Source organism: Augochlora pura, chromosome 6 (genome assembly GCF_028453695.1).
Source record: "Augochlora pura isolate Apur16 chromosome 6, APUR_v2.2.1, whole genome shotgun sequence".
In the NCBI taxonomy this organism is placed as follows: domain Eukaryota; kingdom Metazoa; phylum Arthropoda; class Insecta; order Hymenoptera; family Halictidae; genus Augochlora; species Augochlora pura.
In genome coordinates, this window is record NC_135777.1 from 18,108,188 (window position 1) to 18,126,746 (window position 18,559).

At 46.2% G+C, this 18,559-nt stretch overlaps 1 protein-coding gene across 1 annotated transcript in view; it reads right to left on the minus strand.

The window, feature by feature from the left end:
- Window positions 1–4,161: 4,161 nt before the first annotated feature.
- Cph (BCL11 transcription factor chronophage) overlaps window positions 4,162–18,559 on the minus strand; it is a 42,614-nt gene continuing 28,216 nt past the window's right edge. Inside the window, exon 3 of the mRNA XM_078182771.1 lies at window positions 4,162–6,940. Within this exon, the coding sequence (XP_078038897.1) occupies window positions 4,746–6,940 (2,195 nt within the window). The 3' untranslated portion in view covers window positions 4,162–4,745. The remainder of the gene's footprint in view (window positions 6,941–18,559) is intronic.

Genomic DNA, 18,559 nt, shown 5'->3' on the forward strand with positions numbered 1-18,559 from the left:
AGCCGGCCAAAGGCAATCGCCGGCTTTTGGCCAGGCTTTGCCCGAAGACGCCAGCGTTTTCGTATTGCCTTAATGTCGATCCTCGGTTTTAAAAGTGCTCCGAACGCCAGGTTTTCTTTGTCTCTTTCTCTCTTCTCCCATTTCTCTCCTCCTCCTCCTCCTCGCTCTCATACACTCTCACTCTCTCTCTCTCTCTCGCTCTGTCTGATCTTTGTCTCCTTTACTCGAAATAGAAACCCAGTGATGCCGTCTCTAGAAACCGAGCTTCGGATTAGTCTTTTTACCCTGGATCAGAAGATTTCTCGCTAAAAATCCAATTTCCCTGCTACCGATGTACCATTTTTTGTTGGCCTTCCAACCCCCCCTCCCCCCCCCCTCCCCCCCCCCCAAAAACCTATATTATAGGAAATACTTCTTCTTTATTTTAAGATTTATTTATTTAACTGTCTAGATACTTCAATTCGCTATACTTCCGACATTCTTTCCTCATTAATCTGGGGATTATCATTTACCATCTTTAGACTCTTTTACTCGATTTACCCTGTGTAGTAACGTTGGATGTCGACCGGCCGGGCACGGAACGGGCCTCGGCGAAACGATTTTCGACCGCGAATCTTTGGCGGTCACGCGATCAGGTTCTTTGCTATTTTTCCACGTCCGACGAGGCTCCCGTCGCTGTAATCGTGTCCAGCCGGTCAGATCGCCCGTCGCGAGATTTGCGTGTGTGATTGAGTTTCTTCTCTTTGTTCGCTGTTCGTGAGGCAGGGAACTTGGTCCTGTGTAGGATGAATTCGAATAAGAAAGACGAGGGGAAAAACTAGTGGAACGACGACGCGTCGCGTTGGCGGTTCCGCAGATTTCTCTGCGTCTCGAGCCTCTCGTCGCAACGAGGAAACCGTTCGCTGGGGCGATCAACCCTTCCGACGCTGCGCGCCCGCTATTGTAGTCGCCGGTTATAACCGGCTGAACTCGCTATGGCCGACTGTGGTCGCTGAAGTCCGCTGAAACTACAGCCGCCCGCTCCGATTTTAATAAGACGGATGCTTGTTTATTCTGTCTCTTTTTGAGCTCCGAGGATCAAAGAATTTGTCGGAAAATTGAAACTTTGCTACGTGGGTGTAGCAGCGACTTTTTACGAATGTGTACAGTGTCTGTGTGCGATGATATCTCGATAGTTGAACGACTTTTGTTACGATTCTCTAAATAGTTAGAAATTAATGATTTTTAAAGTGATATATGTAGTCTTGTTCAACCAGTGCTAGCTTATACAACGCAAACTGGATCTTTATTAGTTAAATCGTCTTTGGTTAACAATTTTACGATTTAAATTGTCGCTTTTCAATGATTGATGTTTTAGTAAGATTGTCTATCTTATGTTTAAAAAATTGTCAGTCACAGTAGCTGTTCAATTATCATTTTCTATAAACTTCTTCAGAGATAGATGACAGCCTTTTCAAAACCAAAATCAAACTGTATCTGATGCAACTATCGTGATTTCATCACGCGACAATGTGTTTCGCGAGCAGAGGCGGCCATCATGGAAAGGTTGATACGTATTTTTCGACCATGGTTTCCTTTTTGGTCGAGAGGCTTGCGTCTTGGTTCCGATTCGAAGACGATAGAATACGGTTTCGAGTCGTTCGATTACGATGAAAAAATTGATGCGACTGATAGTAGTGATGATTTATTTATTTCTCGAGTTCGAATAGTGACGACATTCGTCTGCCTTATTCTCCGTCCGGTTCTCCACCTCATCACCATCATTCCTTTCTATTCTCTCACGCACTCTCTCTCTTTCTCTCTCTCACACACACACACAACATTCGTTCGTTCGTTCTCTCGCTCACACGTTCTTTCTCTCTCTCCCGTTCATTCGCTACGGGCAGTGCCATTATTTACAATATCGTATAAACGGAGCCTTGCATGTACGTATTTTCGGAATCGATCTAACAAACTTGCTTCCTCCCGCGCCGCATCATTTAAACTAGATAACGAGATTTTTTATCTAGGGCCGTACACGTCTAACACCGAGACAACTATGTTGATATGAGTTTCCTTTTTTTCCTTATTTTAAGTACTTCGCACGTCGCACCGGGTTTTTCACGCGGACAGAAGATGAAAAGAAAAATTGACGCATTCGCACGGTTTTTCTTTTCGGATTTCTCGCAAGTCGCTCGAAATTTCGCGATTCTCTATCTCTCTCTCTGTTTCAACGAGCACGCACACACTCACTCGCACGTAAATCGAGAGGCGCGCGCGCGACCGCGCGCACCTCCGGAGTCGTGTTTCTCTTCGGTCTTCGAAGTGATTTAACCTTATTGCCTAGATCATTTTTTTTTTTTTAGGAACAGTCCCCTTCGAAAACGTTTACAACGAGGCGTTTTTAGGACGAACGAAGGAAAGTCGAAGGACGAAAAAAAAAAGACCATACAATCCATCTCCGTGGAGGGACAGAAACTATATACCGGTTAATGGAAACGCAAAATGAAAAAAAAAGGACAAAATAAAAATGCACGATCGACCTCCGAGGCGACGACGGGTCTCGCGTCGCTCGTTTCTCGTTTTCGTTTACCTCAGTCTCTTGGGCGAAAGGAAAGAAACAAAAGAAGGAAAAAGAAAAATAATAATAATAATAATGTAAATCGTCAACCAACCGGGCTGGCGGGATCCGAAGCCGCGCGGTCACGCGATTTTCGCTGGATCAACGGACGTGTCGATCCGGCGAAAGCCGCGCGCGCGGCACCCGTCAAATCGCGACAATAAATATAACCAACGAACAAACGCGCTTGTAACGAGAGCGTCGACTCGATCGCGACGGTGGCCGTCGACGACGATTTTCACGTTTCACGTCTCTGTCGCCGGTGGTCTCGCGGGAGAGAACACCGCCGGTTTCTGTAAATCGTGCGCTTCTTTATTCTTTTCATTTTTTTTTTTTTTAAATGATCGTTAGGTATTTCTTTTTTAACGTTACACAGCGGTAACGGAATATTCCGAGCTATCGAAAATCACTGGGGATCGACGGACACCTCGCGCGACGCCGCATTCGCGCGCCGATAAACCTAAACAACTTTGGCATCTTCTTAACCATTTAAAACAGCATTCGATAATAATTTAATATCGGGATAAAATAATGAAGACGGGGTTCGCAGTCGCTGCGAATCGCGTTAATAATAGTGGCAATGAATAATAGCAATAATAATAATAATCATGGTAATAATAATAATAATAATAGTAATAATAATAGTAATAATAATAATAATAGTGTCAATAATAGTAATAATGACAATAATAATGAATAATATTAATATGCTATAATAGAAATGGTATTAATAATTAATAGTGGACAATGAAGTCAATAAAAGTACTATGTATATGATACATTTTACATAGGATCGTGCTAGAGCTTAGAATCTAGGACGCAGCTTTACACATGGTTTTTTCTGGTTTTTGTTTAAACGCACGTCGAGAGTACTCACGGCATCCTAAATCGTCATCGATTTAACAGAGTCCTCCGGATATATCGATGTGTCGAGTTATGTACAATACAGGATCGTCGGAGTCGCCGATCGTTCTTTCTCCATCGCGGAAAGAAACGTTTTCGTTTCGTAGACGTCGAAAAAACGAGAAGAAGAGGAAGAAGAAAGGAAAAACCGAAGAGAAAAAAAAAATAGTGGCGGAAAGGAAAAGAGAAGAATACAGAAGCCGCCGTCGATGCCGATCGAGGCGCAGCGGCGACGCCGATATAATGTACAAAAAGTTTTCTCCCGTTTCTCCCGTTTCTCCCGTTTCTCCCCCCCTCCCACCGTCGCTTCCTCTCTCGTGTCTTTTCCCATTTGTCTCTAATACATACAGAGTGGTTGCAGGTCTCCATAGTATATAACGTAATCCACGTACACGCGTCGCGCACGCTCCCCCGTGCACGTCTATTACGTTACACAGTATGTTCAATAGATATATCATTAAATAAATAATCTTCAAATGCGATAATAAAGTCACTATGTTCATTATCCTATGTATAATATTTATATTCTGTATAATTTGCATTTTAGATCTCATATTTATATTTATATTTATATATATATATGTATATGTATTTATGTATATATATATATTTATAATTTATATATATATATATTCATATTTATAGCGTCTTTATTTATAACTATTTATAAGGATATACTTTAAATAACTGTGCTGGGACTTGCAAAATGGTAACCATTCGTTTTTCGTTTCTATTTGAATCAAGAACGCGGAGCAGCTCTCATCGAGTACCTTCTTCTCGCTCTGTCATCGAATCGTGCTCCGAGGTTCGATCATCATCATCATCATCATCATCATCATCACCCTCGTCCTCGTTATTAGAGCCTTCGCGGCCTCGAGGGTCTCGTTGTTCTCGTGCTCCTGGCTCCATGGACCGTTTCCAGGTCCGTGTTTCGATCGGCCGTATTCTCAGCGACCTACCACCTCTCCTCTCCTGATCTCGAGAGGCCATCTCGGACTGTCCGAGAATGATCCTGTGCACCCACGATACTCCCCGTATCGGACGACATCCATGTCCATCGGTCCACGATTAGGACCACTGTCTCTCTGATGGGACACCCACGTGTTCCCCAGCCTCTTAGCTTCTGTACTCGTACTCCGTGTCTGTTCAAGCTCCCTCGAGGAAGATCCCCTGTTCAGTACACCGGGTAGGGCGGTCTGTGCGGCCAGAGTGGCGGGATCGGCGGTAGGCTTCCGTTCCAAGATCAAGTGTCCTTCGTGCTCAGCGAGTCGTCCTCGTCCTGGCTGCCCGGGTACGGCATGGCGAGCTTAGGCGTCTGCTGCACCACCACCACGCATTTCCGCATGTGTTTCTCGAGCGTGCTCGGCACCGAGAACGGCATCTCGCAGAACCGGCATTTGTACGTGTCCTTGCCGTGGCGGCCGTGCGTCTTCATATGCCTGGTCAGCTTAGAGCTCTGGGCGCACGCGTATGAACACAGTTCACACTTGTACGGTTTCTCGCCGGTGTGCGACCGCCTGTGAACCGTCAGGTTCGAGCAGTTCTTGAACACCTTGCCGCAGTACTCGCACGTGTCGTTCCTCCCGCTGCGCTCCTTCTTTAGCAACGGGCTCGGCAGGCCTTGCAGCGCCAGGCTGGATGTGGTGGCCTTGGTCACTTTCCGGAACTCGTTGTTCTCCAGATAATGCGGGCTCGGCAGCCAAAGGTTGCCGAAGTCGTGCCCCGAGGACCTGGGAAAACCCTGACCGGAGAATATGTTAGGCGCGGTCGAGGAATTGAAGTTCGTGGGCGACAGCGCGCTGTCTTTCTCCTTGTTATTGTTCAGCGAGTTGGTCAGGTTCGACGACGACTCCGTCTTGATGAACACGCCGCGGTGGTTCTCCTGCAGCGCCTGCCGGTACGCTTCCGAGTACTGCGCGATGTTGCTCAACCCGAACTTCTCCATCAGGTCGCCGACCAGACTGACCGGCTTCTGGTCGATCCGGCCGCTTGACTCTTCCCCGTTCTGGCCTTGGGTGGTGCTCAGATCCTCCGGCGTGTTCTCCTCGGTGTCCTCCCTCTCCACCTTCGGCTCGTTCCCCTCCGCCTCGTCGAGGTCCATGTTCTCGTCGCAGCTGGATCCGTCGTCGGCGACGGTGTCCAAGCTGCCCTGCGGACTGGCGGCGTTCAGGTTCTCCTGGTGCACCTTCGTCATGTGCTTCCTCAGATCCGCGAAGTTGGTCACCTCGAGATCGCAGATCTCGCACCTGACGGCCGTCGTCTGCCCGTCCTTCGCGTTCTCCTGATGGTACTGCCTCTCCTTGTCCCGATGACTCCGCCGGTGGACGTTCAAATTCGACTGGAACTGAAACTTTTTCTCGCAGACCTCGCACGTGTAGATCATCTCGGACGCCGAGTCGGCGATGATCGGCGTCGAGGCGACCGGCGGGTTGGTCTTCTCGCTGTCGGTCGAGTTGTTGTTGTTGTGGTGGCCTATCGGGCTTTGGTTGTAGCAGGGCGGCGAGTTCTCCTTCTGATGGTTCGCGTGCGTGATGATCGTGGTGTTGTTGGTCGCCGGACTCGGCGGCTCGACGACGGTCTGCGCGTGGTTCTGAATTGGCTGCGTCTGCAGCGGTTGCTGTGGTTGCTGTTGCTGCTGCTGTTGCTGCTGCTGCTGTTGTTGTTGTTGCTGGACGGTGCTCGGCACCGGTACGGTCGGCACCGGGGCAGGGGGATTAGAGTTCGTTGTCGAGTTCCCGCTAGTTGGTGGAGCCGCGCCTAAGGACGGATTAGCGAGGCTCCTTAGGCGCGCCGAGTAAAAATCCAGGTTGGCCTCAAGCGGAGGAGGATGTGCCTGACCGGCGAGTCCGCGACCATGGGACAATTCGGCGAGGTTTGCCAGGTTGCGGGCGTTGTTCAGCGAATCTAGAGAACTGCGGACCAGCGGGTCCCCGAGGTTCAAGCCGTCCATGCCGCGCAGCGGGTCGCCCAGGTTCTGCAGGTTCCTCGTGGCGGTCTGGAGTTCCTGCAGGCCTCTGTACCCGGCCAACGGGTTCAGGGCCAGGAAGTCTGGCCTGAACATCGGCGGAAAGCTGCGTTCCAGGTGCTGCGGTAGCCTCAGAAAGCTGTGAAGCGGGTCGCCGACCAAGGACGCGGAGGATTGGAGTTGCTGTCGGGTGCCGCTGCTGCCGCTGGAGGTCGTGCCGCCGGAGGAGTTCGCCACCGACGAGCTTCCCGTCGACTTTCCGCTGAGGTTCAGGTGATTCGGCGGGCTCAGGTGGTGGGTGTGCGTCGGGGTGGGCGTCGGCGGGCTCGGTGCCGGCGTGTTCGACGACGAGTTCGTGGATGAGGACGGGGATGTGTACAGCCTGGCGCCGTGGACGCTCTGCACGTGCTGCAACAGCTCCCACGCCGACGACATCCTTCTGGAACACTGGGAACACTGCAACCATCTCGGTTCTGAAACAGACGGAAGCCACGTTGGTTTTATTCGATTCGTCGCGGTCGCAGGAAGCGCCGCGATAACGTGGCGAAAAGCAGATTATCGGATGACGATGATACACGCTCGAGCGAGTCTCGTGAATAGCATCGAGCCGGGGACACGCGACACGTTGGACACGTACGAAGGAGACCCCCGCTATCAATTTCCGTGGCACCCTTAATTTCGCGGAATCGGGATTGAAAATCCGTCGCAGATTGAATTCGGAATTCAAACGGCGCGCCTGTGTCAAATTGCTACGGTGGGGGCTTAAAAATAATATCCCCGAGAACGATCTCTCTCTCCCTGCGGGGCGTGCGGGTGGAGAGCGCGGCCGGTTGGGGATCGGTTCGCCGCAGACGCCCGCCGAGAAACTGACCCTTAACGACTTCTCGACCCTACCCCGCGAGCGCCGAGGGGCGCGGAGCGAGGGACGGGTTTTGAATTTCAATGTTTTTAATCCGGAATATCAGATTTTCGGCCATTTTTCACGGTGCCGTTGCTCGGAGAGCCCCGGGTGTCCGTGCGATTTTATTAATTCGAGGCAACCCTCCGCGAGCCGAGGACGAAAGGAGAGGGCCGCAAGGAGCACGCCGGCGACCGAGATGGCCCCGCCATGTGTTCGAGAAACGACCCTTATTTCGCGGCTTCGAAACGACGTCGAACGTAACCTCGGGAACATATTCGCAGAACCCCCGCCACCGCTTCCGGACGTTGGGGGCGATCGTGACTTAAATTTACGTCTCCGTGAGGAACACCGGCGCGCGCGGGACGTGGTCCGGGGTCGGTGCACATTTTCAAGAGGTCTCCCTTATATTTTTTTTTCTCCTTCCTTTTTGCGGACCGCTCGCGGTCATGGACAAGTAACTGCGCCATTCCCACTTTACGCAAGGAAACGGCTGACTGCATAATTTATGGCCTCGAGTGCCGCTATGATTTCTTCGACTGGCAAGGATTGTTTCCCGGAGACGTTTTTTTATCCCGACCTCCGTTTTATCGCGGGAACCGATAACGAGACCGTGGATTTCGGGGACGAGGAGAACATCGGACGATTTTCAGAATGATTGTTTTTATATTTTTTGAAGTGGCTTCGTTCGATTCAATCCATTTGAGAAAGTTCAGACACCATTTTGTTTTCAAGCTTCTGCATAATTCAGTTCAACCAAATTTAATGGAAGGAGACTCGTGTTTTATTTATACGTCACAGGGTTAATCGCGGCGTCTGAATCTTGTGCAATGGCTCGTATACCACACCCTTGCTTCAAAGCTTGTTCTACGCAAGATACAAAAAAGCAGATGTTAACACAGAGTACTCTAAGCAATAAGAGCGTCGCTAAGAATACACTTTCGAAGATTAGTTCAATGTTCTGTAGCATAATTTTCAGTGCCAACTGAAAAAAAGATTTTATCCTGTGTCGTTCTATACAGAAATAACAGATCGTTTAGATTCTTAACGCAATGTATGTACGAGTAACAAACGATTCGATAATTGCGTTGCCGAACCGATACAAATTGAAGCTTCAAGTTCCGTAAGTCGGATTCAAGGTTCCGGGAAAGTGGTATTAAAAAGGACAGAGGAAAGGTATCGCGAATCGATGAGTTTCTCCTTCGGCGATTACAACATCATAGTCTAGACGTTGTTTAAAAGTTTCCGGTCGAGCCGGGCGCGGAAAGAGACGCGAACAGAGCAGTCTGGACGAAGATTAAAAAGTTCGGCGGGGGGGGGGGGGGGGGGGGGGGGGGGGGCCCGTTTCTCCACATTATGCCGTCCCCGGGAGTGACTTAACAAACGGAAAAGAAAGATTGACCGGAAACAAAGGGCGTCGGAAAAATAAAGCACTCCTAATTAAATGGCCGTTCGAGATTGGGGAGAGATCTTTGTTGCGCCTGAAAGTACCGGGTCGAGCGCCTTAAAGCCGAGCTTCTGCTAAATCGGAGTTTACGCGAGTTTCTGCGACTTCTCTCGGCGTCGTTCCCCGAGAACAATGAATCGAAAGAGTAGACAAGAAGGGAGGAGGGAGGGGGGGTGGGAGAGAGGAGAAAGAGAGATCGCCCCCGATCGGTCGTCAAATTTTTCCGCGGAACCCCGGTACGATTTTAATTATGGAATTCCCGGCGGATAGATTTTTTTCACCGACGTACACCTGGAGAATGCGAGCCGATGGTTCGATACATGAATCACGTTTCCTCGGATGCCAAGCGACAATGGGACACGTAAACAATGAATCCTAAATTAAATTAGAATCAAGACGGAGACGTCAGGCTTATAAGTGATAGGACACCACGCGACAATACACAATGGAACACATATCGCCGGTTGTAACAAGGTGCTAAGTAGAATAACGAGGCTGACGGTGGGCGACGGATTTTTCTTCGCCGCCTCGCTGACCTTTCACCACGATTACGCTCTTGCGTTTACGCGTCGCGGCGAGAAACGCGCGCGGAATTAGACGGGAACATACCGTGGTCCGAAACAGACGAATCCCCTTTACCGGGGAAACAATTCCATTGGAAATTCGCGTCGAAAGATGCTTATCAACCTTCGGCGCACGGTAAACATTCTCTTATTCAAATTGCTACGATGCTTTACAAATTTATCCTGGGCATTAGACACGCAATTACGATCATTCATACGAATTTATTCGATCGGAGATACATTAGTTTACTGTATTACGTCTAAAACTCCAGTCGAAGCTTCGGTAACTATTGTTTCATAAATATCCTCTGGCATTTTTACATTAGAACGTTCTCTTAGATGCTCTTAAAAAAGCCATGATCAATAAAAATATAAAAATACAGAATAATAATACAAATTGTTCATTGCTTTCTGAACATTCTATATTGTCTTCTGTAGGCCTGTCATCTTTCATCTCCTATTGTAATAAAAAAATCATTAAAGTTAATGCACGAATGTTTATTTTGGATAAAAATCTGTAGCGCACTAATCACCAACACCAGCAAAAATTCCTGTCAGCCGCGCGCGTCGGACCTAATTTCGAAATTCGTAGAAAATCTCGTTCGGCCAGTGTTGAAACTTTCGAAGACAAAAGGCCACCGGGACAAAAGATCGACGGATTGAAAGAGGTTCGACTTTTAAGCGAGGAAAAACACGTAACTCACAGCGGGCGATCGATTGGTCCTTTCCGAGCGGAAAATTTCAGGCCGGGCCGGGGAACTGGGCCCCACGAAGAAAATTAGAAAGTTTCCGAAAAGGGCGAGTCATGCAGCAAACGAGAGGGGGGAGGTCATCCGTCGGCGAAACCGTGAAAATTTGGCATATTGTTTCACGCCTCTGGCCCTGTGGCGCCCCTTCGCCTGTCGGCCGGAAGTCGAAAATATTGCCGAGTTCCCTTTCTGCCGCGTGCGCGCGGAAAAAGTAGGGGACCGACGGGAGATAAGCAAGTGCTCCGAGCATAATAAAGGTGTATCGATTCACGGCCGCCGCGGCTTTTCATATGCAAACGTCGCGCGGTCGGCCATCCGTTAGGATTATTTCTTTAGATTTTCCACGATCTTCTATGGGGGTACACCCCTTCGAATAGTGGGACGCATCGATCATGATTTATGGAACGAAATTCCGCGGGGTAAAAAAGAAAACTGGAACGCGTACAGCGAATGCCGTGAATTGAAAATTAATGAACAGTGATAAATGCGGTTCGGCGAATCTACTTTGCGAAACGGGCTGATTAATGAACCCACCGCGGATCTGTTCACTTAATAGAAAACCAAAGCGCTCGGTTATATTCGTGAAACAATCGACATTTGAATTTTCATATCGTTTCGCACGATTTTTATATCTGGAAATTGAATTTTGTCGATATCATTGCACAGTCCCTTGAAAATACGAATTATCCCTTAGATGAAAAATTTTAATAACTATTGCACGATATATTATTAGTAACAATATCTTTAATTAATTTTAACATTGATACTAAATTAAAATGAGCAATCCCTAATTTTCCATTTCAAAATTACTGAAATTGTGGAAACTTTGTCGCGGAAAACAATTGAATTTAATTCAAGGATATATTTAAAACACACAGCGTGTGATATTTATAGCAAAAATGAGTATGTGAAATACGAACCTGCGAACAATTTGAAAATGTTTAAGACCGTCGTCATATTATTTTTTTATAACTTCTGCTCCTTACACTTGACATGGAAACATTTTATTTTGTGGGAAAACCGGCAGCTTAATTATAATAAAAATGGCACAGATTTTAGGTAAACTCGGTGTTATTATTTTTATAAAGCAACACGGTGCACGTTCATTCTAGCGTTAATAAGCAGGAAAACAATGTTACCATATTTAATTCTGTAAATGCGTTTTCTACTTTATATTTCTATTTTTGTTATAAATGCAGAAAAATCGTATATAATATCCTTCGGTGATGCTTTCACTTTCGTAAAAATATGAAATAATAGCGGAATCTCGTGAAACAATCGCGGTAGAAAGAAATTTCGCCGACGAGAAGCGAGGAAGTTAAAGAGAGAAGATCGAAAATTGAAAGGAAAAAAGATCAACGTTTCATGGATGCACTGCACCGTAATTTTTCGACGTGCTCGGCGGAATTGCAGCGGGGACATCGGGGCACAATATGGCCACATACGAATCATCATGGTCCTCCGACTCCCGCGACAGTGACCGAACGATTTTCCTCAGAAATTGCCCGTCAAATTGGCCCACGCGACGTTTACGGGCAAATCGCTCGGAACGCCATTGTTTAACGACGAGTCGAGCTTTGGTCATCCTACGGATACTTCCTTTCAACCCGTTTACGGAAGATTTCACACGAGCTACCCTCGACGAGGGGACACACTTTCCGGAAAATCATTTTCCGTGTGCAGACACCGTCTTTCGCTATACTATTTAACTATTCCGGAATCTGTTTATTTTTATTCGATAAAAGAAACACGAAAACTCAATGTCGAAATGAAACTGACACGCTGATTATTTCACATATTTTGTCATAAATAATTAACAAGCATTGAGAGCCGAACTTTATGAGAAATAAAAGTTATCTAATTGTCTACGAGAATTGCATCAAAAAGTAGTCGGCCAGAAATTTATTCGTTTGTTTTAATTATTTACGCGAATTTGTAATATTTCCATCCTTTCAAATTGTAATTGTTTGTCACGAGTGCATAAAATCTGCGGTCTATTAATTACAAAGTGACCGAGTGTTGCCATAATTGCCTTTACTGAGAATTGAAATTATCGATTGATCGATGAGAATATTTCGTTTATAAAGAAATATTTATAAAAGTATTTAAGTGATTTGTTAACGCGTTAATTGCAAGGCAGCAGCGGATCCTGGGATTTCTGAATAGTCAAGACAAATGGAATCTTCGATGGCCGACGCGACGGTTTATTAAAATCGTAGCTGCACCGTGGAAATCTTTTCGCTATCCAACGGGGCACATCTGCCCGTCTATGACGTCACGAGACACACAAAGGCCTTTAATCCAGAATGGCGTGTGACAATATTAAAATATCGATTAGCCAACGTATGCGGCGTATGCACTTTGTCCTACGTACAAGGGTTGCACTTAAAAGGGACAACGTGCACGGGATATCGCATCCAGGTAGCTAGATTGTGGGCGATTTTAATCAGCCTCGTCAGCCAGATTATCCGAGAGAATGACCGATTGAAACTCCACCCGGAATTCCAGGCCGTCGCGAAATTCGCCTGCATACATTCACTTTTCGTTTTTTCCCCTGCCAGCCGTCTTTATTTGAAAAAATCAGAACGCCCAAAATCCCGGCGGAACTGTGTTTTAAAATCCAAAAGCTACAGCAGGATGTTCGCATTTATTTTCTGGACGCGTTGTTATTTTTTTAGTTGAAATATTAATTTCAATAGATTCGAAATATTAATTTCAATAAATTCTAAATATTAATTTCAATAGATTCGAAATATTAATTTCAATAGACTCGAAATATTAATTCCAATAGATTCGAAATATTAATTTCAATGGATTCGAAATAATTCAGGAGCCGAAATATGATTTTCAAGTTTAGCGTGACAGTGATTTATGGCTTTTAAAGAAAAAGGTATTTCACAATACGCCCACATGTGTTGCTTCTAAAAATCACTCTTTCCCGTATGTATTGACCTGGAGTTCCTGGAAATCAGGAAACGTTGGATAATTGTTGGAATGACCCATGGTCAAACCTAGACACATGGGTTGATCGGTCCCTGGAATCCCGTTTTATGGTGTTGCCGGCAGTAAAATTATCCCTGGAGTACCGGGAAACATTGCGGGGACCGTGTCCGGACAATGATTCTTCAAATTATAGACCTCTGTTATCGGGCAAAATTTATGTTCGCTTCGGATGTTGCTTTGAAAACGCCAAACGAAAAAAGAGAAATTTTATTTCTGAGAAAATTAAAACTTTAATGAACAATATAAATATAATCTGTAACATACATATTATATTCCTACTACATTATATAATTTCTCTTTAAAAAAAAATCTTGTGTAAGTTTGCATATAACTGCAGTTTGATTATTATAAAACGCGAGAAATCCTTATGGCCGCTAGAAACGAATCGCATTAGTCAGAAGCATGCCGGAGACCCTTTATGTGCTTGCCCAGTTCAACCGCAAATATCAAGAGTGGACACGTTGCCCATTAAATCTGCCTCCGTCTTCTTCAACTCATAAATAAATGACAAAAGGCAATCTCGTGGCGAAAATACCCTAGTCTTCAAAGTAGCGTCCAACTTGCACGATTTTATTGATAATTAAAATTTCAAGAAACACCTTTAATTTATAAAATAAATAAATATAGAAATTTGAGTTGTAATATATTTTTAATAAAAATTATTGCAAGTAGATTTAAGTAGCTCACGGTTAGCTGTTTTCTTATTAGCTTCCACTGCTATTTTTCTTCGAACGTTCTCGGTTTTCGTGCGACCACCTCGCCGAGCTCATCCCTCCCCGAGTTCGCGTCGCGAGTGAAAATAAGAAACAAGGGAAAAGTACATTTGTCTTGGCGTTTTGGAAGCGTCGAAACGTTCCGCGGCGCGCGTATATTAAAACTTCGACTTTTTCCTGTCCCTTCGAGCGACGTTTTCATTGTCCCCGTCGAATCCTCTCGCCCGAAAAAGAAGAAGCGGGAGAAGTACAAGAAGACGAATGTCTCTGGAAAATTGTCTCTGGTTTTCGAAAATGCCGTGGCCCACCGACAAGGAAGCGCGCAATGATGAAATACGCGTTAAAACGTCGGAAACAAACCGGTCGAACTTCCGGCTGACAAAAGTAAGACATTCGACTTTGTTCTTTGCAATAAGTTGCACTGCGGGTGACAAATACGACCCAAAATATTCGTAGAAGCTAGCAATCGTTGTAAACTTTCCACCCTTAAATCTGTTCAAGCCACATTTCTACAAACTGATTTTGTAAAATTGAATCTCGATCTCTGTATGAGCTACCAATAAAAATCCACGAGACTTTTGTTTAATAATCTTTAACGTTAAGGTTTTATTTTAACGTCTATTGTCTCTTAAAAATAAATGCAAGTAATTTAGAAGTCTGTATTAATGTTAGAAAGACTATGTTACAGAGGAGTGTTATTGAATTAAATTTATTTTAAATTCATTAAATGACTCGATATTCATCCCTTAACGCGTTCTACTTCTAACTGATATTTGTGTCTGCGCCTAACATATGACCATCAGTTCGCCAACATATCTGTCCCAAATTACACCTAAACTAATTTTACAGCAGCTTGCGAAAACCAGAATTAAAACATTTCACCTAAAATAATAAACCACGGTGCAGAACCAGAAAGAAAATATTTCCGCCATTACGCGTCTCGATGTAGACGGATTCTTCGTCCTGCTGTTTCGCCGGGCACGTTAAAAACCAGCTGGCAAGGTCCGAGGACCTGGCAGGACGACTCATCGAAGAGAAATAACCGAGGCCGAAGAAAGAAACGTCGGAGATCCCGTAGTAGGAGGCAACGAGAAACGCGTGTGCGAGTAACGCGGTATTGGCTTTCCCGGTCGCCTCTGTGTATCACTTTTATGTCATCCTCGTTGACTTCCTTCCGCGGGGGGTGAGAAGGGCCGCGGAAAGAAGACGCCAGAAGCGGGAAGAAGAACGAAGGCGGAGGGAAGGGAAGAAGGACGGAAGGGCTGCAGGACCTCGAAACCCTGAGATACAACCAATTCGCAAGCAATTCTCGACGCGCCTCGGGCGGTCCACGAAGACGAGACCGGACGAGGGATGAAAGAAAGGAGAAAGGGTAGTTTACGAGGACGGCCGAGGGGGGGCCCTCGGCACGGAGAAATCGTCCCGAGAAAGAAGATCGGCCGCGGACGAGAATTAATATTCCAGACAAACCTGACAGATAGATCAAATCTGCATCTCACCGGGAGCGCCGGTGTCAATTTCGACGGATTATCGCCTCGCGTCTCGCTTCCGTCTTACCATCCCCCTCCCCCCTCTTTTTCCGTCGCCCCCTTGACGCGATCTCTCCCGTAACGTCACTCTCTGTCTTATATTTATTTTTTGTGTTTTAACGCAGCTGCTCGCGGGACAGCCGCGCGCGCGCGCTCACGGAAATGATATCGCTTCTCTCCTCTCTCGGGCTCTCGGGGCCTCTCTCGGGGGATGAATTTTATTTCCCCGACGCCGAGGATTACCTTTCTTCTGCCCCGTCGATGGAAAGAATTTTTACAACTTCGGGCGCGAACTGCCGCGGACTCGGCGAGTTTAGAGGCGCTTTGCTTCGACTATGACTGTAATTCCGTGCAGCGGGAGTGTTTTATGAATTCCGGGACGGCAAGATTCTCGTGTTAATCTGGAGATGCCTTCTGGAAAATGCCGGACCGTCGAAAGTAACAACAGCCCGACATATCTTGCGAGAGAAAGCTAATCCTAGAATTCGTTGAAGGCCTAACCCTTTCGGACGAGGATTTTTCAACGTCTAAGAATATATTCCTTTGGGAATTAATAATCAATTATTCCTTCTGGAATAAGAAGTGCTCGTGTCGTTACCACGTCCATATTCGTCCTCAATGGATTAAGAACCCTGTCATCACGCGAGTTTTTCTCCAAGAAAATTACTGTCGCCTTATTGACAGGTGGTTGATAGTGCAATAAACAAATACAATACTTCCAGAAGCCACAACTAGTATCCGGCATCTTCGTCAACGGCAAAAATCGACGACGCCAGAAAATTCGTCTCAGGTGACAAAGGTGCGAAAAGGCGTGGTAAGAAGACGCTACCGATAGAAGTAACCAACCAGGGTTAATTCGGGTCGCGGCGAAGCCACGGCCACCCGCTTCAGTGCTGGTGATTAATGCAAACGATCATAATTACGTAACAGATTGTTGATGCAGCGAGCACCGGTGTCTCTTTAAAATTTCATCACGGTCCGTGAAACTCGTTCCAGCCCCCCTCCCAGTGGCTAGGTCGGCAGTTAACCCCATCCGGGGCCAGCTAGAAAGAGAGAACCAAAGAGAGAGAGAAAGAGAGAGAGAGAGAGAGACGTGGCTCGTGCTCATCCCCCGTACTCCGCGTCAAGCTTGTTCCCCAGATAAGCCCCTTTCGTCGCCTTTTTTGTCGTGTTTTTTTGTTATCGACCGGCCACGTCCAAAAGCCCAATTAGAATCGTCCTATTGTTTGGCCACGTGGTCCGCACGAGCTGTGCACACGGCCGCGTCAACGGCGAATCCTCCGTAAGCGACCGCGTTGATATTCTGCTACAGAGCATCGTCGCGTGTGTCCAGGTAGAGCAACACGGATCAGAAACGAACGGGGCCAGAGGAGCGACCCCTACGGACCGTCATCCTTTATCCGGCTTTTTAGTGGCTTTCCTTTCTGCCCGCGATCGAAACTCTCTTGTCGATTTAGCCACGCTTCGGGGACCGGCTCTCGATTCTCCTGGCTAACTATTACAGACTCCTTCGGGCTTCAGCGTGCGCTATGTGCTGCATCAATCAGATTGTTGCTTTTTCAATAGCCTCGTACCGATAAAATGATAATAGTTTGTGTTACGTCGAGTATACTCGTCACGTGTAAAAAATAGTTGGGCTTTGCTGTTCGAGTTGTAATGTTAGTGAAAACTATAATATATTTGTAAATTTTAAGATGCTGTGAATATTTTGAGGCCGGGATGAGTTAAAACGAACAAATAAAAAGATATATATGATTATTATAGAAATTCTGTGCAAACAAAATTTTATTGACGACGTTGCGAAAAGTTTAAAGTATTTTGTACGGTTATTAATTTCTTGCCTTAAAGTTTGTTCGATTAAATGAAACAGAAAAAAGAACTTTATTACGACTAAAAATCTCATCACGAGTCAAATTGTATTGCATAGGGTTAATAACAATTTTGATTCTCCGATGTTTCTGTTAAAGATCATGATCGAGATATAGCATATAGGTGATATCTGAGGTTTATTCCCAATGTAATAATTGTCAAGACGGAAGATCCAGTGAACTCTCAGCAATTTTCTACTATCACAGAGCATCGCCGAACGAGAACGATAAATTTCGACTCGAACAACCCAAAAATGTGGTGCCTCAGTGTCGCCAACGTGAGAATCCGGGGACAAAGCGTGCGCCCAAGGCCGAGTGTCTAATAAAATTATCATCCGGACAAAACCTTTTCGAACGAGGGACAATTAAGAGTGAACGAGTCTGGAGGGGGTCATTCCGGCGAACGTAATAATATTTACAAAAGTGAGAAGACGCTAATTGTAAGAAGGAGGAGGCGGAGGAGAGAGGGCAGTGACTCTCATCGGAGGCGCGGCGGTGCTCTTCCTTCGCCGTCCTTCCGCTCTCTCTCTCTCGCGCGCGCGCCGTTCTCCTCTCCGCGATGCAAAGCAGGCCGCCACGTCAATTTGCACAGGTAAGCACTGAGTTAAGAATCTCAAAGGCTGTGCTTTCAATTCATCAAGGGCGTCGGGCCGCATGAATTTCGTTTGAGGCAGGCGCCGTTTCTTTGAAGTTAATCGGAGTAAACCGCCGCGATCGCGCTCCGGTGTCGATTCGTCGACGAGTGGGTGCGAAATTAAAGCTGTCACCCCCCTCACCCCCTCCCCCCACCTTTATGTACCCGTGAGCCGCAATTCCGCGAGCAGACCGGCGAACCCGGTCGCCATTGTTGCCGGAAATTCCTGGACTACAGGATCAAACAACTATCTACAGCGAATCGAATCTACGCGTCGAAACTGCAGGAAAAATATACATTTCAAATCTGTGCTACATTTCAACCCGGCAAGCCCTGTGAACGCTCCACAACTGTTGGACTTTTCCATGGACAACCCCCTTTTTGCTACTCTTTATTCATTCGGATGTATAAATTCCTTTTTATCTCGTTCGTCTTTTATTAATTTTTTTAATTCGTTAAAATCAACCCTTCTTCATTCGTTTAGATATTTTCATAGATAAAAAACATTCAAAAGTATAGTAATAATTTATTTTTTATATTCTGTTTATCCTCCATGTAAGATTTATGACAGCAGTCAGGTGAGACAATCGGAACGTCATTTCTGTCAAGTTGGTAAAAAAAAATTACGTTCGACGGTATCCTAATTGCCGGAATTACCCATGACCTGTCCTCTGGTTCAATTTACGAC